Source organism: Alexandromys fortis, unplaced genomic scaffold, assembly GCF_014885135.2.
Source record: "Alexandromys fortis isolate MF-2015 unplaced genomic scaffold, M_Fortis_MF-2015_v1.1 scaffold_39, whole genome shotgun sequence".
NCBI classification, from domain to species: Eukaryota; Metazoa; Chordata; class Mammalia; order Rodentia; family Cricetidae; genus Alexandromys; species Alexandromys fortis.
The window spans coordinates 11,112,253-11,135,108 of record NW_026067918.1 but is presented as its reverse complement, the minus strand read 5'-3'; the positions used below and the strand labels follow the sequence as shown (position 1 = coordinate 11,135,108).

Sequence of the window (22,856 nt, the reverse complement as noted above, 5' to 3'; positions counted from 1 at the left end):
CACATATACATGCAGATATACACACATACATGCACACGCACACACATATACACACACATACATGCACAGAGTAGGAAGAAGATGGAATTAGTCCGAGTAAAGGGGAGCAGGAGAGGACTCTGGGGACTGGATATGATGAAATACACTGCACATGTATGCAGTTGTCATAAGGAAACTCTTTATTATATATAATTAACATATGCTAACACTTTGAAAGGTCAGGCGTGTTGGGGCACACCTGTAATCCTGGCATTCAGGAAGTGGAGTCAGGAGGATCAGAAATTCAAGGTCAGGCTTATTCATACATAGTGAGTTCAAGATCAGCCTGGCCCACATGATACCCTTCTTAGAAAAGGAAAAAGCGGGGGGGGGGGCGGGGGAGGATAGGGAAAGAATCAAATGGGCCCCAGAGCAAATGCTGCCTTCTTCCCCACGGTGGCCAGGACAACTGTAGATTGCCTGTACCCAGGTCACAGGACAGGGGAGCAGGCAGCCAGTGGCCCTTGAATGCGGCCAACACATTCCTTCCACGCCCCTTTGGGAAAAGCACCGGGCCCCACTTCCAGGCACCTGCAGGGCCTGTCTCTGTCCAGCAGCCTCCACACTGTGGAGAAGGGATCTCGCTTTTTCATCAGGGCCCTTGTCCACCTGCTCCGTTTTGGCCCCATCCCAAGACTGGGCACAGCCACATGGGCTCCCGGCACCAGCGTGGCCACATGGGCTCCCAGCACCAGGCAAAGTCAGAAGACCAGCTGTTTGCCAAGCTGCTGATTCAAGCTTCCAAGCCAGCTGCCAGTAGGTGGAAAGGAGGGCTGCCTGCCAACCTTGTTGGCCAGGAGAAAGAAGAAGTGCCTACCCTCCACTGCGGGGCCAGAGAGGGGCTGTTAACAGTGTCCAAGCCCATGAGCCGTCACAAGCTTCACTGTGATCCCCAAAACACACACACACCCTGACCTCTGGCGCCTGTCAGTGTGTCCATTCACAAATCCCTTAGCAGGTGTGTTTAAGTTAAATCTGGAGCATGAATCCGAAATTTAGGGGAGACCCTAAATGCAGCTCTAAGTGTTCTTGAAAGGCGCTGTGGGAAGCAGGTCACTTGGAGTCAGGGCAGGAAGACTGATATGGTCCCTCCCTCCAGGCAAGGAAAGCCTGCAGTCACAGGTGGCCGGAAGTGCCCTCCCCCACCCTTGCTAGGAGCACTACGTTGCTCGCTCACACCTGGATTTTGAACTCTGACCTCCAGAGATTTGTCTGTTTGAAGGCACCTGGTTGGTTTCTGGATTTTCGCACCACAGTCCCAGGATGGTCATACATATCCGGGCTGCAGTGCAGGCCAGGAGGCTACCCGCTCTGCTAGTCCCAGGGCCCCGCACTCCAGCACAGAAGAACAAACTATGTCCTGTCGCTATCCGTGAGTTCCCAGACCCTGTCCACACACCAAACAGCTACTGAACCATACTCAGGAAATACACATCTCCCTGGTAGGAACTGGCGTTTTGGGCCCTGAGTACAAAGCCAAGGGCGCAATTGACCTTTAAAAGGCAGAAAGTGGCTACTAGATAGAATGAGGAAAGGAGGAAGATTCTATCCAGTGAGCAAAGAGGCCAGCTTGCTGTAGGTCGCCATGGCAAGTTTAATGTTTTCTGGACAGAGCAGGGCAAAGCCCAGGTGGCAGTGGGCGTCTGTTGCAGGCACACCCAGGGGACCTGGCTGGCAGAAGCCCCTTCAGAGGTGGTCTCTGCAAACACTGAGCCCCAACAGTCAGACGCCCAGGGCCAGCAGGCAGCAGCAAACAAGACTTGATTGGCACAAAATAGCCAGTACCCAGGCCCTGGTCATCAACACAGACCGAGATGGGCAAAGGACACGGGTTCTCTGAGATCTGAGAATCAGCCCTGAAGCTGTCCCTGAGTCTGGTGGCAGGATATGAATTTCATGTTTCCTCTTCTACCACATCAGAAGTGACCCAGACATGGGTAGGATGTACTCTTTAGCTTTGATTGGCTCTCCCCAGCTCCAGGACCACGTTGCCATAGGTTGGCTAGAGCTACGTCAGGCTAGGTGTCCTGTCAGACTCATCAGCTCCTGCAGGCTAACGTATCAAGCACCCAGACAAGACACCGAACCAGCGAGAAGATGGGAGACAGGCTGCTGAGGGGCAGCTAGATGGACCCCAAATCAAAGGCCTGCTGCCTTCCGTGGCTGATCCATCTGGAAGGAGAAATGGCGAACTGGTCCCACAACAGGCAGGGGGCCAACCCGCTGGGGTTCCAGAGCAACCCAGGGAAGTGGAGGAAAGCCAAGAGGTGCTGGGGTGCGCTAGGAGCTTTCCTTCTTATAGAGAAATCTGCAGGTACAGGAATCCCTGAGGTCCCCAGCCTCTGGCCAGGAGCCTGTGAGTTGGAGCGAGCCAGATACTGCCCCCAGTTCGGAGTCAAGAACAGTGGGCCTGCTGCCCCTCTTGGGAGCTGACATTTGTTGCCCTGCCCTCACCCTTTCACTATTGTGGCTCAGAAAGACTGACAGGCCCCTGGGCAAGGCTGCAGCAAGTCCACAGAGTTTGGAGGTCAGTCCTGCTGTCCTCAAGAAAGCTCGTGCATGGCCTAATAGAGGGCTCCTTCATTGTCATCCATGGATACATCCAATGAATCCTTTAGATCCATTCTCTCTCTCTCTCTCTCTCTCTCTCTCTCTCTCTCTCTCTCTCTCTCTCTCTCTCAGAGCCAGCTGGCTGAAAGGCCAAAACTAACACTGCTTTCCTGTCTCTTCTCTGTTTTACTTTGTTGCTTTTAAACCCGTGGCATTTATTTAATTATGTCCAGGAATGGGAACACACAGGGGCTGTGCTCTGGAGCACCCTGTGGCCGCAAGACACACACCACAGGGTCGTCTAAGGCTTTGTACACAGGAGCTGGAGGTCCCCCAACGTCCTCACAGGCACCCCGCCCAATGATTTCATCCATGGAGAGCAGCAGCCAGACCTGGGATCACACGGCCCTTTGGGCTTCCCAGCGGCCACGGGCATCTTGTCAAAAAAAACAAAACTGAGAAAACCGAGGCCAAAGAGGCCAGGACGGAGAGGAGAGGCAATGGGATCAGCCTGGGGCAGGACTCCAGTGTCCACGGAATGCAGGGATGGGCAGGGGTGACAGGCGAGGAGGTTATCAGTCTGGGACAATCCTGCGGAGGGTGGCGGCTAGGGCTCGAAGGCTGGCTTGACCAGGTAACCACTGAAGGTGATGTAGGTGTCGAACTCATCGCTGAAGATGGCATTCTCCCGCTCGCCCTTGAAGAGACGCACCCACACCTCATCCTGCTCCCGCAGCTCCAGCATCAGGCTCTGACTCTGCATGATGCTCCGGTCGCTCACCTGCGCATACAGGATCACCACCTCCTCCTCGTTCTTCATGACGTGCAGGTACGTCTCCTTCTGGTTCCACGTGTGCACGTTGAGGCTGAAGAAGTAGATGCCTGGCACGTAGCAGAAGAACTTGCCCGTGAACATATTGAAGTGTTCGTAGAGGTTCACAAACTGCGTGTCAAAGACCACGGGCTGGAAGTAGTCGTTACTGTGCAGGGGCTTCTTCCGGCCCACGGAGAAGGCTGCGTAATGGCTCTTACAGCGGTCTCCAGGAGCCCCCATGGACCCCTTCTGCCCTTTGGGGCCAATATGGCCCCTGGCACCCGTAGAACCTGTTTTACCATATTTCCCCTGGAGGCCTCGATCCCCTCGGTCACCTTTCTCACCTAAGGGAAAACAAGAAGGGATGAAGCCCCAATAGAGGTCAGTCATGTGACTCCACATCCCAGCCCTGACCTGGGCATCCTGCCTAATGCCCCTTAGCAGGAGGCTGCTGGGCGAGGGGACAAGGGTTGCTCTATTTTCAACCAGGAGGCAAGCCTTTTCATTTCCTTTCTGCAAAGTCCTGGCAAAGACAAAGGAACATATGGGTTTGTCCACCAGCAACAGGCTCCGCGGCCAGGCCTAGGCTCACTCTGAGAAAATGGACTGCAGATGCCAGAAGTCAGAGCAGGTCCAGGCTGCGAGTGTCCCCTGGGGTTGGGTGACGTTATCTAGAGGGAGGGCACAGCACTGCAGAAAACGAGCTTGGGCACTGTGTCAAAACAAAGAGCTTCGAAGGTCTGCAAGGCCCATGCACACAGGGTGGAGGCGGAATCCCCAGGCCCCTCCTTATGTATGTGCATGTGTGGTGTTTGTGTCCACGTGTGACATGCATGTGCACACACCCGACAGGCACGTGGAAAGGCCTGAAGAAGATGTTGGGTGTCCTCTTTTCTCTTTCAACCTCACCTTTTTTTCTCTTAATTTATTTATTTTTATTTTATGTGCATTGTTTTTTTTTTCCCCGTGGATGTAGGATTCCCTGGAACTGGAGTTGCAGGCAGTTGTGAGCTGCCATGAGGGTGCTGGGAATTGAACCTGGTCCTCTAAAAAAGCAATCAGTGCTCTTAACCACTGAGCCACCCACCTTACCTTTTGATGTCAGGTTCTTCATTGAATCCCACTGCTTCAGAAAGCCTGGATTCTAGGATCTGCTTGACTCTGCCTGACTCTGCCCCTCCCCGTGCTGGTTACAGGCACTTATAGATATGCCTGGTTTTTACGTGGGTGCTAGGGATTTGAACTTGGGTCTTCTTGCTTTCTCAGCAAGTGCTCTTACCCACTGAGCCATTTCTGTGGCATCCTGTGAGGTCCTCTTCTGCTCATGGAAAACAGTCAGACGACAGCCCTCTAGACGACAGCCCATCTCTGCTCTATCTGAGACCCCTGGTCCTACCCAGCCCCACTTAGCAGGATCTCCCTCTCCACCAATATAGAGCAGCCCCCCGGAAGTGCCCCCAGCCATCTCACCTTTCAGGATGGTGATGTTGATTTGGGGTGGTGGGATTGTCTGGTAGACAGGCGTGCCGGGGTCACAGCATCGGTAGCACCTGGACATGGGGAGGTCTTCGCCCTGGCTGGTGGTATGCTTCTCATGTGTTTCTTCATCCCTGAGGGAATAAACCACCACAAAATTATAAACTCTTCTGTTGCTGTGGACCAGGGCTTGGCTCCCCTTGGCTCGCCTTCCCCTGGATATGCAATACTCTGATTAGCATAGGCATGGGAGAGAATCCTGAAATCCTGACTGCAGATAACACACACACACACACACACACACGTGCATACACGCACACACATGCACATACATGCACACACACGCACATACATGTGCACATACACATATGCACACACGCAAACACACATGCACATGCACACCATCATAGTAGTGATATATACAAAGCAAAGACAAAGCAAAAGACAATGACCTCGAACTTCGATGGAGAGATCTTGCCTGCAGGACCAGGTCTTTTCATGGTCAGGAGCTGGGCTGTGAAGCTAGAGCACAACCTACCAGCAACTTCATTCGTAAACAATTTCACTTCATCTTCCGGTGCCCCTGGGCTACAGCAGCCGGTGGACAGCAATGGCTCTACACCGCCATCTCATGGCCACATGAGACATTGCACCTGAGAGGTGTCTAAGCTGGCCCCTCCCTCTCCCACCCTGATACACATTCCCCCCACCCCCACCCCCCAGGACCATCTGGAGCATGGATCCACACACATCCTGAGTTCAACCCAGTTCCTGGAGAAAGATTCACCCACACGTCTCTCCTAAGCTTCAGAACTCCTGCGGGAAGCCTCCATTCCACCCAGTTCAGCAGGCCCCACAGACGACGTCACGTGTCCAGAATTGAAGGCGGCCTCACAAAGACTCTTTCCTGTGACACCTGCTGTTTCCAAATGCTTTTTCTGACACGTTCTAGTGGCCCATAATGGAGCCTTCTGCATCCCTGAACTTCCCTCCATATACAGCACGTACGTCCTGGAGAGTCAGCCTCTACCCCAGGCACCCCCAGGCACCCCCAGGTTCTGACCATATCTAAGGCACCATGTGGACAGGACAGGAGCCCTGGAGTTGTCTTCCCAGCAGCGAGCCACTCTCTGATGCTTCTAGCATTCCTTCTAGAACACCCTCTGAAACAAACCTCTCCTGCAGACTCCTGGTCCCTCCAGGAGCCTGGATGGGAGTCCCCCTGGCACACACCCTGCTCAGTCACCTCAGCTTCACACTTCACATCCTCGCTTCCCAGACTCCAGCTCCCACCACCCCAACCACCCTCCCCTCCTGCACTACCCACCCACCTCTGCCTTTTCCTCCTGCACGCAGGAGGGCTCTGGTACCAGCACTGCGGGTGCGGCCCAGCTTCGGAGCCTGGATTGCGGTGTGTTTGTCTGTCTCCCTGTGGCCTTAGGGTTTCTAGAAGCCAGAGTCTGTCCTCCAAGTGCAAGTGCGGCTACAGGACTTAGGAGATGGCGTGACTGACAGCTGACAGCTGCTAATTAATCGATGTCGGCTGAATGAAAACAGGGGAGAGGAAGAAGAAACAAAGAAATGGGGTTTCTCGGCCCCAAATCCTGCCTGGAACCTTGAATATTAAATTGACCCAATGCTCAGGAGCGTGAAGAAATCCAAAGCCAGCGTGGAGCCTTGTGCAGACTGTTAGTATTCAGGCACTGTCATCTGGGGACCTGGAAGAGTGTTTCATGCCCTGCATCAGGCTTGTGTGCATGGCAGACAGTAGCCTGTCCCTTTAAGAAGACAAGCTCTGCCTACTCAAGTTCTCTCTTCTGAAGAGGCAGGCAGGTCTTTGCCTCTCTCTAGCTCCCCCCTCTACCTCTCTCTTTGTGTCTCTCTCTCTCTCTCTCTCTCTCTCTCTCTCTCTCTCTCTCTCTCTCTCTCTCTCTCTCTTTCTCTCTTCCCTTCCTATCCCCTTTAGCTCAATAAACTCCGCACTCAAGCTATGTCTGCACGGCAGTGTAGTCTCTCACCTGCCGCACTCAAGTCTGTCTGCATGGTGTATTTTCTCACCTGCCGCTAAGGTCCCAACTCTGGCTGTATCACAACATAGACCTCTAGAATGTCATGTTTGATGTCCCTACAAAGTATCTCCCGTAGCCATGGGTCTGTATATCACTGAGGGTCACAGACATGAAGGCAAGTGACGCCCTGACGAACTTTATAACCTTTGGAAGAAAGCTGACACCTGGCCTGCCTGGTCCACCCTCACCAGCACATTCTGACCTGGGAGGCAGACAGACTCCTTGGTGGGTAGACAGACAGAATCCCTGGTGGGTAGACAGACAGAATCCCTGGTGAATAGACAGACAACAGAATTCCTGGTGGGTAGCAGACAGGCAGAGAGGCAATGGCTAAGTACTAAAGGTGGCGAATTTCCATGGCTGGCTTCTTCATCCTCTTGACCTGAGACCAAAGCCTGACAGCTTCTGGAAAACCATTGAAGACTTTGGTCCCCCACCAGCAGGCCCCTTGCTGACCACCTAGATCAACAGATTCAAGGCCAGCTCAGGACGTGGTCACAACTGTCGTGGGCCAATCAACCATCCTGTCTTCAAACTGACCAAGCCTGAACTGGGGAGGAAAACTCCTGAGAGACTTTCAAACCTCAGTCCTGGAGAAGAGACAGGATGTTTTGGCTTCCAGAGATCTCCCTCTGCAAAGCAGATGTGTTTTGCATCTCTGTGTGCGTGCCTGCTTCCTGCGTGTGTCTCCTCATCCCCAGTAAATGCTGCTGCTGTCTGCGGTGTCTGAGATTTCTCTGCCGCCACCTGCTGTGTCTGAGATTTTTCCTGGTTTTTTGTCTGTTGTTTTAAGTCTTTAACTAGCAGAGAAAACAATCCTGATTAAGACCCCCTAGACGGGGGCTGGAGAGATGGCTCAGAGGTTAAGAGCATTGCCTGCTCTTCCAAAGGTCCCGAGTTCAATTCCCAGCAACCACATGGTGGCTCACAACCATCTGTAATGGGGTCTGGTGCCCTCTTCTGGCCTGCAGGCATACAGACAGAATATTGTATACATAATAAATAAATAAATAAATATTTAAAAAATAAAAAGAAAAAAAAAAAAGACCCCTAGACGGTATTGCCATCTTATAAGCGGATAAGTCTTTGAGGCCACTTGTCCCTGTCTCCTGCTTGCCCGCGTACCCAGAGCCCTGGTGCACTTTCCCCGGAGACTAAGCTAGAAGGCAAAGGCTTCTAAGCTGGAAGAACAGACCAGGTGCCTTTTTATTATAGACATGTAAAGTTCGTGCAGACTCGGCTACCCTGGGGTTAGAGTGAGGCTGGACCACCATCCTCAGAGTCAGACAAGATGCCCAAGTCAGCAGAAGAAGAAAGTCACTGTTAAAGGAAGCCGCTTGTTGGTTCCCAACTGCTCAGCCAAAAAAAAAAAAAAAAAATCACACAGAAACTGTATTAATTAAATCACTGCTTGGCCCATTAGCTCTAGCTTCTTATTAGCTAACTCTTTCACTGCCTCTCTGACCTCCAGGACCAACCTCCCTAAGGACCATGCCACAGCTTCCGCTTTGCCCCCGGCAGCTCTAGGCCATCCTGGAGTTCCCCAAACCTCACACGCTTGATCAGGTCAGCTCAGAACCCCTGCCAGCATGGAGTCACAGCCCCTCACCTCTTCTCATGGTCCAGAGGAGGTGGCAGCTCCTCTTTCTCTTCCCACTCCAGCTGTTCCTGCTGACCACGGGGCACAAGGCTCAGGGCTGGGCCCCAGGCAATGGCCAGCAGCAGGCAGCATCCCAGCGTGAATCCCCGTCCATAGGAGCCCATCTTTCTGCTAAAATACAAGGAGGGTGTCAGTTAGGAAGGAACTCTACAGAGAAACAACCGATGGTGAAGACTTTTTGCCTGTGCACGGTGAGCGTGCACACACGCACACACACATACACACACACACACTGGTCCACAGGAACTACAGACTCACTAAGCACAGTTTCACCTGCACCAGTCTCTCAGGAAGGTGGTCCATCACCTGCAGCCCCTGACAATAAGCAGAATAATCCCAAGTGAGTCCAGGGCAACTGCAAGTCCCTCCCCAGAGGGGTTTGTGGGCAAAAACTGGCTGCCGCTGTTTTCTGCCAGCAGGGGGCGCTGGGCGAGTGTTCATTTGCAAGTGATGCAGAGAAAGTCACCCAGCCAACTCTCAGCCCCCTGTCTCACAGCCCCTCTCCTGCCAAGCAAAAGCCTGAGAAGGACCCTCCTTTTCCGATATGGAGACCATCCTTCAAGACATTCCTCAATCCCAGATGCTTCCCCCACCACTGGCTAAAGAAAGTGAGGGGGCATGTACTGAGTACATGTTTAAATACTTTACTAACTTCCCATCATCTCTATCTAAGTGCATGGCCTGGGGAAAGCAGGACCAGGCCCTTTTCCCCTTTAGCTGCACACCACAGTCTGTGGTGCAGCCTTTGGTTTCTCAAACCTAGGACTCCTCTTAAACTTCAGCTTCTGGTTCAGCTACCCAGGGCAAGGCCTCGGGGTCTCTGTGTTTTCAGGATATCCTGGTACTGCCGAGAGTCTGCCGACAGATAACACTTTGCATGCCACCTTCTAGTCACCCCCCCACCCCCGCCAGCCCTGGAACCTGTCAGCAGGCCTGCATGCCTGCTCCTTAGTCTGGAGCACCTTTGTCCTGCTTGGATTGAAAAGCAGCGAAGGGGCCCCGGAAGCAGCACCAGGCACCCGGGCGCAAGTCTTGCGTCCTTGCAATTAATTCTTCGGGCCCCGTGAGGTAAGGGTAGGTCTGCGAACATGTCCTCATTAGTCACTCCTATCCCACCCAGGCCTCGTGTGATCCTGTGGCTAATCTTTCCAGGAGACGATATTCATTCATTAGTGTTCTGTGCATAATGAGAAGAGAGGGGGCTGGGATGATCTTCTGGTCCGCAAAGCGCTTGCCTTGCAGGCACAAGGAACTGAGTCCCTTCCCTAGAATCCACGTACAAAATAAAAGTAAATAAAAGCTGAGTATGGTAGCTGCTACTTACAGCCCTAGATCATGAAGTCAGAGACAGGCAGAAGCCAGGAGCTCACCGGCCAGCCATTCTCACCTGCTTGATGAGTCCCAAGCCTATGGAAGACCCTGTCCCAAAAGACAAGGCAGCCAGCAGTGGTGGCAACGGTGGTGCACGCCTTTAATCCCAGCACTCAGGAGGCAGAAGCAGGCAGATCTCTGTGAGTTTGAGGCCAGCCTGGTCTGGTCTACAGAGTGAGTTTTAGAACAGCCAGGGTCATACAGAGAAACCCTGTCTTGGAAAAAAAAAAAAAGTAGATAGAATCTGAGGAAGAACAGCCGAGTGTGTCCTTTAGCCTTCATACACGTTCACACATGCTCACAGAGACCTGTTCCTTCACATACCTGGACATCCTCAGCACACGTGTGCACACGTCCAAGACACACAGGGAAATGACAGAGGGACAGAGCTGCTGGCCTAGGGCTACCCTGAGGCGCCTGGCTACCCTGGAGCACAGACAAGCTAAACTCAGGTGACACCAGCCCAGCTGGCCCTGTGAAGACCCACTTCGTACTAAATGCTGCCTCTTGTTCATGTCTCCCCAGCCCTGACCTGGGAAAACCTCCCTGTTCCATAGTTTTCTATATCAGGCTCTCTCCAGCCATGGAGACTTTTGCTTGGCCCTGTGACTCTCCGTCACACATGGATGTCCCTGGCCCAGCCAAGTGTCCTGCAGCATCCTGGACTCCGCTAGTACTCAACAAATATTTATCGAGCAAGTTCTCTTGATCTGTTTATTTCTCTATTTCTGTATTTCCCGTTCCCCCCCCTGGTGTCTTCCTAATTATGTTCCCCGCCCCTGGAACTGTCAAGCTTGCATCTGGCAAAAGGAAGTTTTTCTTTCTTTAAGCTTGGGTCTGTTTGGGTTTTTTTTTTCTTTTCTCTTTCCTCACTGTGTAGCCCCAGGTAGGCTTCAAATTCTCAATTCTCCTGTCTCAGTGTAGTTATGCACCACCACACTAAGTTTAAATTTTATTTTCTATAAATTTAAATATACACATACATGTAACAAAATCATACATATATACACATACATATACATATATATGTATACATATGTAACAAAATCCATGTACGTTTGGGGACATATGAATGGAAGCAGACAAAAAGCTACCTTTGGTTGTCCTAACCCAAGGGTTCTTGCTGACATTTGAAGCTGGACAGTCCCCCTTATATTGGACCCTGTCCTGTATATTTAAGGGTGCTTTGTGGAATCCCGGCCTCTACCCCAAAATGCTGTTAGCATCCTTGTCAGTTTGTAACAACCAAGGACTCCAGACGCTGCCCTCTGTCTGTCCCCTCAGGGCAAAGTTACTCCCATCCGGGAACCAGTGCTGTGGTCCCATGCAATGCTGGTGTGTCTCCTTTCAGTCAAGAAAGGGACTTTTAAACATATTTGTCAGAAAAGAGGTGGCCTAGAGCTGGGCTAGAAATGAGGCATGGATGGAGTGTCAGGTAACAGCCCCCATGGTATTCAGGAGCTCCACTGTTGGCAGTGAGGTGGGCAGAGCGGTCCCCCAACATGCCCATGCACATGCCTGTGCGCGCACACACACACACGCACACACACACATACACCCATGCACACATGCATACATGCACACACACACACTGAACCTCCTTTGCAAGTTCAAATCAACCCAAGGCTGAAACATTCTCCTCCTCCGCACCCTCTTAACAACCATTTAGCCAAATCCTTCAGCAAAGTCGGCCTGGTCAGATTAGGATCATTTCAGTCACTTTTGGGCAAAACCAATATTGCCCAGCACCTAACCTAATTTGCCCACAGAGCCCCTGTCTCCATTTGCAGCACAGAGCGGTCTCCCCACAAGGGGTGACGCTTCCCTGCAGTGAGGCCATCGTGGAATGTGCTCCACACAGAGAGGTAGGTTCACAGAAGGCCAGGACACCCTGACCATGGGCATCATGCCCCCATCAGGACTCATACAGCCTGTCTCTAGGTTGTGTTGCAGTAAGAGTCCCTCAAGGCAACCCCAGCATGACCCTCCAGGTCTTTTGTAGCCTCTCCCATCCTTGTCAAGGAGAGCTGAGTTCCACGGGAAACTCTGTTATCTTATTCCTCCCTCTAAATTCCACAGAAACTGCAGAGCTGAGCCCAGCACCCTTCCTCAGCCCATCCAACCTTCACCCCAGCAAGGGGAATCTCCCTTTGCAGAAGAAGTACAGTTACTTCCAGGAAGGGGGGGGGGCATGTGAAGGCATGGGAAAAATCTTTGCTGGGATGTCTTATCCCTTCCCAGACCTCATGTGATAGGTCCTTTACGGAAATCAGTGTTCATCACCCATGAGCTCAGTTTGTCCTGTTGTTTCTGGCCCCTCCTGTGTGTGGATGGTGGCCTTCAGGAGTGTGAAGCTGCCTGTGTGGGTTTGGCCCTGGTCTCCTCCCCACACACACACCTCCCCACCTCAGCTCAGTGCCATTGACAAAAGCATTTTGTAAACACTGTTTTCTTCCTTAATCCGCATCGGGTAAGCAGCCAGCGGTTCAGAGAGGCGAGAAGCCTGTAATCTCCTCCAGCGGCCAGGAGCCTGGGAAGGAATCAGAGCTGCCCTCTCAGCTGGCAATTTAACACAGGAATGGCTTACGGCATGTCATTGTGCAAGAATTGGGGGTGAGGGCGGAGGAGGTGATTCAGACATAAATTAAATGTATTCCCGATCTCAACTGTCTAACAGTCCAGGGAGAGAAACACACAAACGCTCAAGACTGGATGACGAGAGATGAGCAGGGAACATTCTAGAACTTTGCTCTTAGAACAGAAGCCATTGTGGTATCAAAACCAATTAAAATAAAACTCCAGTTAAGCACTAAGCATGGGGTACATACCTGTCATCCCAGAATGCACCAGGAAGAGAGGCAGAAAGAGCTCAGGACAGTCTCTGCCTCCCCTTCCTGGTATTACTCCTGCAGGCCACCGTACTGGCATTTTTTACACAGATTCTGAGGATCAAAATCTTGTCTGTGTGCTTTTAATGCAAGCGCTTTGCCAACTGGACTATCGCACCTGCCGGAAGATCTCAAGTCTGAAGCTAGTCTGGGCTACTTACTGAGACTATCTCAAAGGGGCTGGGGGTTTAGGTCAGCTGTAGAGCGCCTGACTAACATGGACAAGGTACTGGATTCTATCCATAGAATAATAATAAAATGCAATTCCAAGTTCTGCTCCCCAGGCAGGCCAGTCACGTCCCAAGCTCTGGGCAATTGTGTGCATGGCGGTATTGCTGCCATATTGGAAAGGACAGTGCAGAACATATTGGGCATGGCTGTCAGGTCCAAGGGGGACTCTGTTCTAGATTAAAATGAGGCCAGCGGGGGTGGAGGCGGGAGTTGTGAACTGAAATCTGGGAAGCATTTAGACTTCTTCCTCCCTTGTATCCGGCACATCTAATCCACCACCAGCCTTCATCACAGCCTCGAAGGTCATTTGTCCTTCCTGTCACTGACCCTACCAGATGATTTCCAGGGGCTCTGGCTGCCTCCCAGACAAGCATCTTTGTCTAGTTTTGCCGGGGCCTGGACAGCACCCTAGCGTTTCACACTCATTTCCCAGGAAGCCTGGCGAAGATAGGACTGGATCCCCCCCCCCACTTCCGCATGCGTCCCTAATGGCTTCAAGCTGCTCCTTGTTTGAGCAGGGCACTGCCAGCCCTCCACCACCGCCGCCTTCCTCCTGCATGTACTGGAAAGCCAGGGCCTGCCCACCTCTGCCTTGGCCTTGGATAAAACTGACTTCAACCACTGGGGAGTGTAAAGTACCCATGTGAGGACCGGATTCAGCCAAGGAAGAGAAAAAGCCACACTGAGGTGGCCTTCAGGTTTCCTATCCTGACATCAGTGCTTAGGCATCTCCTTTATCATGAGATCATTTATCCCTCAAATTCCCAAACGGGAAGAGCTAGAGTGTGGTGGAGTGACTTCCAGTCCGTGGTGAGCCCTGAACGTGCTTTGGTCTAGAAGCCTCTTCAATATGTGATTTCGCTGCTTGGATTCAGCAGCCCATGCTGGCTGGTAAGAGGTTCTGCCTCTTCCCCCAGATTCTTAATGGAGACAGCTAGGAAGCCTGGACTCCCGATGGCAGATGGCCTCACGTGTGTTTCAGGGCCTACCTGCTCCCGAAATCACCATCCTTCCCTTTTACATCTTTTCTTGTTCCTGTCTTGGAAAAGGGGGGCTTACTTTTTTAAGGTTTGGGGGTTTCCTCCAAAGCCCAAGAAGCTTTTGAGCTCAGGACTCTTGGTCCATGGATGCGAGTGAGGTCTTGTCTGGGGCAAAACCGAGAAAGGAAAGATCAGGATTTCTCTGTCCCAAAGCAGCTTCCTCCTCTACACCCTGTCCAGGAAGACTCACCTGGAGCAGCCTGCCCAGGCCCTGCCATGTGACTGTCAGGCCTCCAGCCCAATGGCACCTGACCAGCCCAGCCTGCAGGGCTCCATGCTTCCTCAAGAAAACAAAGATCTCCTTGAGGAGACAGCTGTCCTTAGGTCACCTCCCAGCTGGGCTCCCTCCTGCTCGGAGCTCACCCTTCTTTGAGAACTGAGAGAAAAGAGGCCCCAGGAGCTTGTGCCAGGGCCCCACTCTGCAGGTGGCCTGGCCCACGGCCCATTTCTTTGGCACCAGCAATGATGCTGCCCTGGGGGCTGACCACTCCCAAGACCCAGGGAGAAAAGAACCTGGGGATTCTGTGCCCTGGCTCTAGCATGCCCAGCCCTCTGCGAACAGCACAGACTGGCCTTTGTCTGGGTCCCCCAAGCCTGGACACCCCCCAGCACTTCACAGGAACCGCCTGAGGATGCTCTCCAAGAGGGAAGGCTGCCCTCTACCTAGTGACTCCTGGGTAAGCACGGGTTTCTCTGTGTAGCCCTGGTTATCCTGGAACTCGCTCTGTAAACTAGACTGGCCTCGAACACACAGAGATCCACCTGCCTCTGCCTCCCAAGGGCTGGGATTTAAAGGTTTGTGCCAGCACCACCTGGCCAGCATCTGTCAATCTTGTTACTACCTATTCCAGCCCAGACTGTTCACACCACACTCGCCACCTGATGGTACCAAGTTCTCTGCAATGCCCGAGTACTTTATTTATTTTGTTGTTGTTACTATCTTGAGAAATAATAGCCCACTTACTATGTAGACTCTGTTCTCATGGCAATCCCCCGTCTCAGCCTCCTGAGTGCTAGGATTGCAGGCGTAAGAGACCATGCCCAATGTAAACGCTTTGAAATATCTACCAGTTGGGCCTAGAGAGATTAAGAGGACATCCTGCTTCCAGCAAAACCCCTGTAACTTCTGTTCCATAGGACCTGTCTTCTGGCCTCCAGGGGCACCCACACACGTGTAGAATGCACTCACACAGAAACATGTACATACGCATACATAAGGACAAAAATAAGGGCTGGAGAGATGGCTCAGAGGTTAAGAGCACTGAGTGTTCATCCAGAGGTCCTGAGTTCAATTCTCAGAATCCACATGGTGGATCACAACCATCTGTAATGAGATCTGGCGCCCTCTTTAGGTGTGCAGGCATACATGCAGGCAGAATAAATAAATAATAAACCTTAAAAAAAATCTTCAGAACACCTCCAGTTTGGGCACCCCCTTCATTTGCACCAGGTTCTGACCTACCCCGTCTATTGAGTTTACCTCTCCTTGTAGAAGGAAGGAAGGAAGGAAGGAAGGAAGGAAGGAAGGAAGGAAGGAAGGAAAGAAAGAAAGAAAGAAAGAAAGAAAGAAAGAAAGAAAGAAAGAAAGAAAGAAAGAAAGAAAGAAGAGAGAAAGGAAAAAAAGAAGCCTTGAACTTACATGGCCTAGGCTGGCCTTGAGCTCACCACCACCCTGCCTCAGCCTCCTTGGTGCTGAACACCCACGGATCTCCCTTCTTGGTCTCCCCACAAGACAACTGCTTTCCAAGGCTGCTTCCTCAGCTCCTCTTGCTCCAAATCCTTCCTGCCTGTCATGCCTTTAACGGACACCAACCCAACCCATCCTCTCCCAGGAGTGCTGAGCCTCCCACGCCTGTGATTTCCAACACACCAGCCCACAGGGCTGTTTTAATTAGTTGAGACTAAACACCATAAAACTTCACGTCCCATGGCAGATGCATTCAAGCTTCCCACCAGACTAGTGGCCACCAGACTGGGCAGCCCGCTGGTTGGACTTCTCCTGACTATGGCTTTGATCAGGGAGGCTCTGAATCTGTGTTCCCAAATGCCTGCTCTGCCCTACCATGGGATTAACTCCAATTAACACGCTGTCTCCCTGTTCCCACAAACCTGGCTTCTCCCTGCTTGGGCTAGCAGTTGGGTGAGAGATGGCACTGTTCCCTGGGGCTGAAAGTGTGGGAGCTGCTAAGACCCACACTTTTCATGCACCTTCCACGCCTAAGCCATTGCCAAGCTCCCAAAGGTCTCTGCCCCTTGCGTCCCGCCTAGATCAAGTCTTCCCCAAATGGTCCAGGGTCTCCCTGCCTCCCAGAGGCAGCTTTAAGATGCAAATTGGAGCATCGTTCTTGACTTCAAGGATGTCCAGTGACAAGAAAGGAAATGTAAATCCTGAGCATGGACACCGACTGTTTCCTCCCCCACCACTCAGCCACCTACGGGTCTTTAGATGGGTGCCCCGCTACCCCCTCCCCAGCCATGTCTTCAGAACCGGCCTCCCTCAGCAGCCTTCCTAACTGCTCCACTGTTGCTGACCCTTCCTCAGCATCTAGTACAGAGCTACTCTGTCATCACTGGTGTCCTGAGTGAGTCTCCAGGAATTATGAACTCCTGGGAGATGGGACTGTTTCGTTCCTACACCCTTTGGCATCTGGTGTCACTTTAAAAATACTTTTTGTGTGTGTGTGTGTGGTGTGTGTGTGTGTGTGTGTGTGTGTGTGTGTGTACTGCATGTGTAGGGATGCTCAGGGAAGCCTGAAGAGGGCACTGGACCCCTTGGGTTAGAGTGACAGGTGATTGTAAGCCACCCAATCTAAGATTTGGATCCTCCACAAAACCAGCAGTCACTTAACCACTGAGCCATCCCTCCATGTCACTTTGAGTGGTTTGTACTGCAGTCAATCCCAAGTGCAAAACCACCGCGTATCTTCAAATGTTCAGATGAGGCAAGGTCCATGAGAGAGAGCCACGTGCTGTCAAGTGTGACCTGAATTCTCAAGCTAGATGTAGCCTGGAGCTAGCCTTTCCCAAATGCCTCCCTTCTCTATGCTCAAAAAGCTGCCTGCTTCTAACTGCCAACTCTGCACCTCCTTAGCCAAGGTTACAAATCCCAGAGGCCACCAGGAAGACAGAGCCATTAGATGACAATAATCAGTTGGGTGGGAAACCGAGACCAAGGCTGTTGGTTAGAGGTACACTCACCCACAGGGAAATATGGGGGTTGTACTAATCGGAAACCCCTGGTTCTGTCTAAAGGAGGAGGAAGGAGAGACAAGGGAGGACAGGGGAGGAGGGGACGGGCAAATCCACCTGCAGCGCTGCTCAGTGCAAACATCTATTGACACAGATGTCTCTAGAACCATGAGGCAAGAAAACGCAGGTTAGAACTGCGGTGTCCCCAGACTCACGAAGCCCACCCATCCAGCTTCTCCCCACAGCCGCCATGGGGACTGGAAACAGAGCTGTTGACACTTTCTTATTTGGGCTTCTCTAGGCTTTCCTCCCCCCCCCCCCCACCGTAACAATCCCATCATTTTCTTCACAGTAAGTACACATTATTTTCCACTTAGAAGACGACAAAATAAGCCCCACCCTGGGGACCAAGAGAGCGTTTTGTTTATTCCAGGGAAGCTGACTGCACATAGGAAAGTAGATGGCAGGGGAGGAGGGGTGAGGGCAGGGAGGGTCTGTGATACATGTATGGTGTGGCTCACATGGAGTCTCTGGGCTCCACAACAGCCCAGGGCTGGGCTTCACAACCTTTTATTCCTTTAGTGGGTGTTTATGAACGCCAGCAACATGCCGGGCAGTGGGATGATGTTAGAAACATCTGGAGCAAGAAGATGCTGACCTTTCCTTGGGCATTGGCTGTTCCCGCACACTGGGCTTGGGTTTGGGGTGCCCACCTGATTAGCTTGCTTAGTGACAGCTGGAGCAGCAGCAGCTACCCTTGGGGTGACAGAAATGCCCATCTGAGCACCTACAACATACCAGGCATAGTACGGGCACCAGGATCCAGCACTGGCGTCTTTGGTTCGATGGTCAGTGATCTCTGTGGTGCCAGCAGACTGACACCAAACACCTGACGTTAGAGTCCAACTCCTGTGGACACAGAGTGACCAAGAATGGCCCCCTCACCCATTCAAATGGGAGGTATCTCATCCGCTCGAACCATTTTTAGGATCTTGCTTTTAACAGAGTGGCGAGAAAACAGTAAGTAAGCTCAGAAGGAGAGGCCTGTGGGCAGGGATATGGGGCTCCTCTGCCTGTCAGTGCCCCGCAGAAGAGCCAACCTGAGTCATCAGGCATGACTAAGGCCAGGAGGATTGCGCGGTGTTTAAGGCTGCCCTGATGGGACATACTGAATTCCAGCCCCACAAACATAGGGAGACTCTGTCAACAACAACAACAAAGCAAATGTGCACTCTGGTTTGGGAGGACCCTGAGGCCACATCCCAGCGGTCAGCCAGAAGAAACTGCGTAAAGAATGAAGATACTGAGGGAAGGACGGATGCTCTCCTCCCTTCCCTTGGGGTGGCCGGAGTCAGTTGTGAACAGACACCACCAGAGGATCTGCTAGGTGGAGGCATGAAGACTGAATGATGGGACCACAGGGGTAGGGGTGGCTTGGGCTCTAACCTAGTCAGTCCCCCACAGACCCCAGGGCTCCAGCCTCATCCCCTCTCCCGCAGCCTCCACCTCCCCAGCAGCTGCGGCTGGTCAAGTACCACGTAGGAATTATAGACCGTACATCTCCTTCTCATAGACGGGTCTTCATGGAGCTCCAGGCCCAGGGAGGGAGGGGCTCTGTGGGCCGCTCAGGAGCCCCATGACACCCCAAACCTTCCCCCATCTCACACTAGAGCTATCAGAACCCAGCTCAGCATCCCGGCAAAAACGAAGGTATTCTAAAGAGATACTTGTGCCCCTTCCTTTGGCTACTTGTGTGACAGTGGACCCCAAAATACTGGGGTTTCCCCCAATTGCTCAGAGAAGGAAAGGCTGGAATCCTGGTGCCAGCAAGAAGAGGATCTTGTCCCCTAGGAAGAGGTTTCAGACCATCTGAGAATTTGCCAGACCATCTGATGGGGCCAAGTCAGTGAGGGGACCGTGGTGAGCAGGGCCACACCTGGGTTGTCATGCTCTGACCAGGGCAGCTTGGTTCTGAACACCTCTTGCCCCTCTGTTTAAATCTAAACCTCACATGGGGACCCCCAAAACAGACTTAGAGGACACTGGACCCCTTGATTCTTCTTACTAATGAATAAGACCGTCACCTACTATTCCTTTCCCTAATTGGCCTGTTGAGGACAGAGGCTGAACCTCGCTTGCTACGGCTTCCAGGGGTCCACGTTCTGACCCTGACAACTTCAGCAACAACCCTATCTACAAAGAGCCAGCCCCAGAGATGTAAGGGAGAGGGCTGCAGACTCAGCCCACCTTCTAGCCTGCGCCTTCCCTAAGCCCACCCACGGCTGGTAGCTCCCCCAGGGAGGTCTTTTCCTTCTCTGGTACTCAGGGCAGCAGGCAGCTGGTAACCAGATGCCCTGGGGTACGGAGGAGCTGCAGCCCCCAGGGTGTGCGGCTCCCCCACCACATGTGGCCACAGCAGCCAGGAGCATGTCTGACCCAGTCCTGAGCACTAGGAACCTGGCTTCTTTCTTTACCTGGCTCTGTTCCCATCCTGGCTGCCTGGGCTTCAGCTCCCTGCCTGCTTCTCTGCCTCCTGCTCAACTGTCTCATTTCAAGGGAAATTCCTACAGGGGCCAGGAAGATAGTAGGACATAGAACCCAGCAAGTGCATGGGGTCCTAGAAGTCTGGGAAGATGCCCAAGGAGAGGACTGTAAGTCTGCAAAGGCCTCAGAAGCAGACCTCAGTGAGCTGTGGTGATGGGGTACCAAAACCTCATGTGCACAACGAGGACAGGAAGGGTGTGTCTTGCGATGGGTACCGGCTGGCACATGAAGAACTACTGTTGGCAGGGCACCAGCATAACCCATCGTGTCTTACCAGGGCTCTGAGACACAGCACCCTTCCAGGCTCTGAGGCCTCACCCTGCACACAGGCCTGTTCCTCCCCAAGCCAAACAGGCCCGCAGGGACTCGGCATGTCCCTTCCTGCTTGGGGAGGAGGGAAAGAGGAGCCACTTCTGAAGGCCTCCAAGACTGCAGCCTCCCAACAGAGGTCCTGCAAGGGCAAGGACCCAGAGCAGGGCCCTGAGAGGCAGAGCCAGAGCCGCGGCAGACACGTGTGGAGTTCTCCGGCTTTCAGGAAACTGCTCTCTGGAGAAGCCAGAATGTCTCTTTGCACCTCATGAATGAGTCAGGGAGGTGACAGGGTCCTGTCCAAACAGCCACCGCGGGCCTCTTGGCAGTAGTGGAAGGCGGATTTCCAAGGATGAGAACCAGAGAAAAGAGCAGTTCTCTGGAGCCTACCTCCCCCCGCCCCAACCCCATGCTCCAGTCTCTCTGGGTCCTTCAAGGCCAGTGCCCGGGCTGCTCCCAAACAGTCCCTTCCCTCCAGAGAGGGTGGTGGCCTGTCAGAAGCAGCAGCCTGCAGGGGACATCTGCCTGCCCTTCCAGGCTCACACCATCACCTCACCCTTTCTTTAACCCCAGAGCCTCAGCCACTCCCAAACCTAGGAACTGTGACCCACAAAACAACCCGACCCCTGGGGATAAGAAACAAATGGTCGAGGGCACCCTGAGACAGGACCCATAGTTTCTACGGAATTCTTTTCATCTTTGTTTTGATGGGTGCTGTTCAATGCCAGAATATTTGGTTTATGAGTCATGCTAATTACGGGGGTGGGGGTGGAGAGGGAGGCAGGCACCAGGAAGAATAACAGAAAGGAGTGCGTTCAGAAAAAAATAATGCTGTGCTGGTTGTTCTGAACAAGGGAGGTTACAGCCCCGATGAGCAGTGAGCTGCCCTCACGCTCCAGGACAGGCCTGCAGCCCAGGCCTCCTGGGCTAGCCTGCTCTCCATGGACATCACAGAGGATGAGAGATGGAGGCGGGATGGCGTGTGTGCACATTTTTAGGAGGTTCAGCATCTCCTGATGGGGCAGAGAACCCAAGTTGAGTCTTGGGGAGTGAAGACACCGTTTAGCTAGGATGCTTCCTGCGCTGGCTGCAGGGCCTCGGGGGAGGGCTGCCAGGCACACACAGGAGCCGTGGGCCCCTTGTTCTCGGCCCTCTGCTTCCCTCTGCAGGTTTCCCTCCTCTCTAGTGAGCACCGGTGCAGGCCTGGTAGAGACTGTACATGTTCTGCCACACTGCCCCGGTCACACTGTGAGAAACAGAGCCTGGCGTCACTCACTCCCAGGGGGATCCCAGTGTGACGTTTCTCAGTTTTCTTTCTCTGTTGTTTTTCTTTTTTTACTCTGAGGCAAGACCTCTCCTGGGCTGGTGGAGAACTTGTCAGCTGGTTATCTGGCTCAAGACGGCCTCAGACTCACGGCAGAGTTCCCGCCTCACCGTCTTGAGCCAACATGCTCAGTGACAATCAAATTTGGTATTTGGTTGTTATTGTTTCCATTACCAGAGATGCAACCCGAGCCTTCCACGGCACCACACCACGCTACTGAGATACATCCCAAATCCAAAGCCGGAGAAGCATGTCCATGGTCTCTGTTCCACAGGGCAACCAGGACAGAAAGAAATCAGAGAGGTGCCCCCTCAACTTCTGACAGACAAGTGCAGGCCAGGGAGTAACAAAAGTGGGAAGGGAGGAGGTTCCCCAAAGAAGTCCAGCTCTCCAGGGCAGAGAGCAGCCTGGGTGGGCCCAGAGATAGACAGGGTGGGGTTCAGGTTAACCAGCAAGGATGCATCTACACCTGGAGGAGTGCCCAGGCATCTGAGCAACAGGTAGGCAAGGGCTGTGCAAAGGTCCCGGGGCATCTTAGAGACTGTAGCCCTCGCTCTGGCCACTGTTAGCACCATAGCTTTACTTCGCAGCAAGGTCTGAGGAGAAGGGATATTTGTTTTTTCCTGCCCAGGCTGGATGCCTTCCAGGAACAGCAAGCCTGTTAGAAAAGGGGGCCAAAGTCCACACTTCCTGTCAGCTCCAGCTGACCACTGACAGATGGGCTAGACCTGGACCTGAGATGGCCCAGGTGATATGGCAGGGACAGCGTGGCTCCAGGTGGAACAGAAATATGCTTTCTCCTTCCATGCCCTCTAAAAATCACCCAAAAAGAAAGAGACACCCCACAAAACAATGAGAGAAGGTGCGGTTGGTCCTGTCAGCATCCTATTGCCAAGGAGCCCGCCTCCTGCAAGCTCCAGGGAGCCACAGCGGCTGCCTCGGAAGAGTCAATCTGTGCAGGGGAGTTAGCAAGAACGGCACAATGTTGTCCCCCAAACTTCTGCTCTGTCCGCCCCTTTGCCATAAGCGCCACCTCACACCTCACCGCAGGGAAGGTGTCTGTTCAGCCCTGCTCTGGCGCCCGGATGAAGCCACGAAGACGAAGCTCAGAGGCACCGAGTCCTTCCTGGTCTGTCAGATGGCCAAGCCACCTACCTCCGTCCAGCTGAGCCGGCTGTGCCAACCGAATCCTCCCGCCTCTCAGGGCTCCGGGGCGCTGACTTCTAGAGCATCTCAGGGCTGAGTCTTTTCTAGGCCAGGTCAGAGGGGAAGCGCAGACACGTCAAAGGAGAGAGAGAGAGAGAGAGAGAGAGAGAGAGAGAGAGAGAGAGAGAGAGAGAGAGAGAGAGAGA

General features: G+C 52.9%; 1 protein-coding gene across 2 annotated transcripts; it reads right to left on the bottom strand.

The window, feature by feature from the left end:
* Positions 1-156: 156 nt before the first annotated feature.
* On the bottom strand, positions 157-22,856 carry C1qtnf1 (C1q and TNF related 1). Of its 2 annotated transcripts, none has more exons than XM_050140137.1 (4): positions 22,660-22,856; positions 8,558-8,719; positions 4,874-5,013; positions 157-3,747 (listed from the first exon to the last, which is right to left on the bottom strand). In XM_050140137.1, exons 2-4 carry the CDS (start codon positions 8,710-8,712, stop codon positions 3,197-3,199), a joined length of 846 nt encoding a protein of 281 aa, XP_049996094.1. In that variant the 5' UTR covers positions 8,713-8,719; positions 22,660-22,856; the 3' UTR covers positions 157-3,196. The 2 variants fall into 2 exon arrangements, with proteins under 2 accessions (XP_049996094.1, XP_049996095.1); XM_050140138.1 differs by lacking the exon at positions 22,660-22,856 and adding an exon at positions 15,778-15,906.

What these genes read in the sequence shown, in the direction of transcription:
- C1qtnf1 (XM_050140137.1), bottom strand. Translation starts at nt 8,712, where the DNA reads ATGGGCTCCTATGGACGGGGATTCACGCTGGGATGCTGCCTGCTGCTG. An exon ending in CCTCTGGACCATGAGAAGAG is followed by an intron (nt 5,014 to 8,557) that starts GTGAGGGGCTGT and finishes TTATTCCCTCAG; the next exon opens with GGATGAAGAAACACATGAGA. An exon ending in CAACATCACCATCCTGAAAG is followed by an intron (nt 3,748 to 4,873) that starts GTGAGATGGCTG and finishes GTTTTCCCTTAG; the next exon opens with GTGAGAAAGGTGACCGAGGG.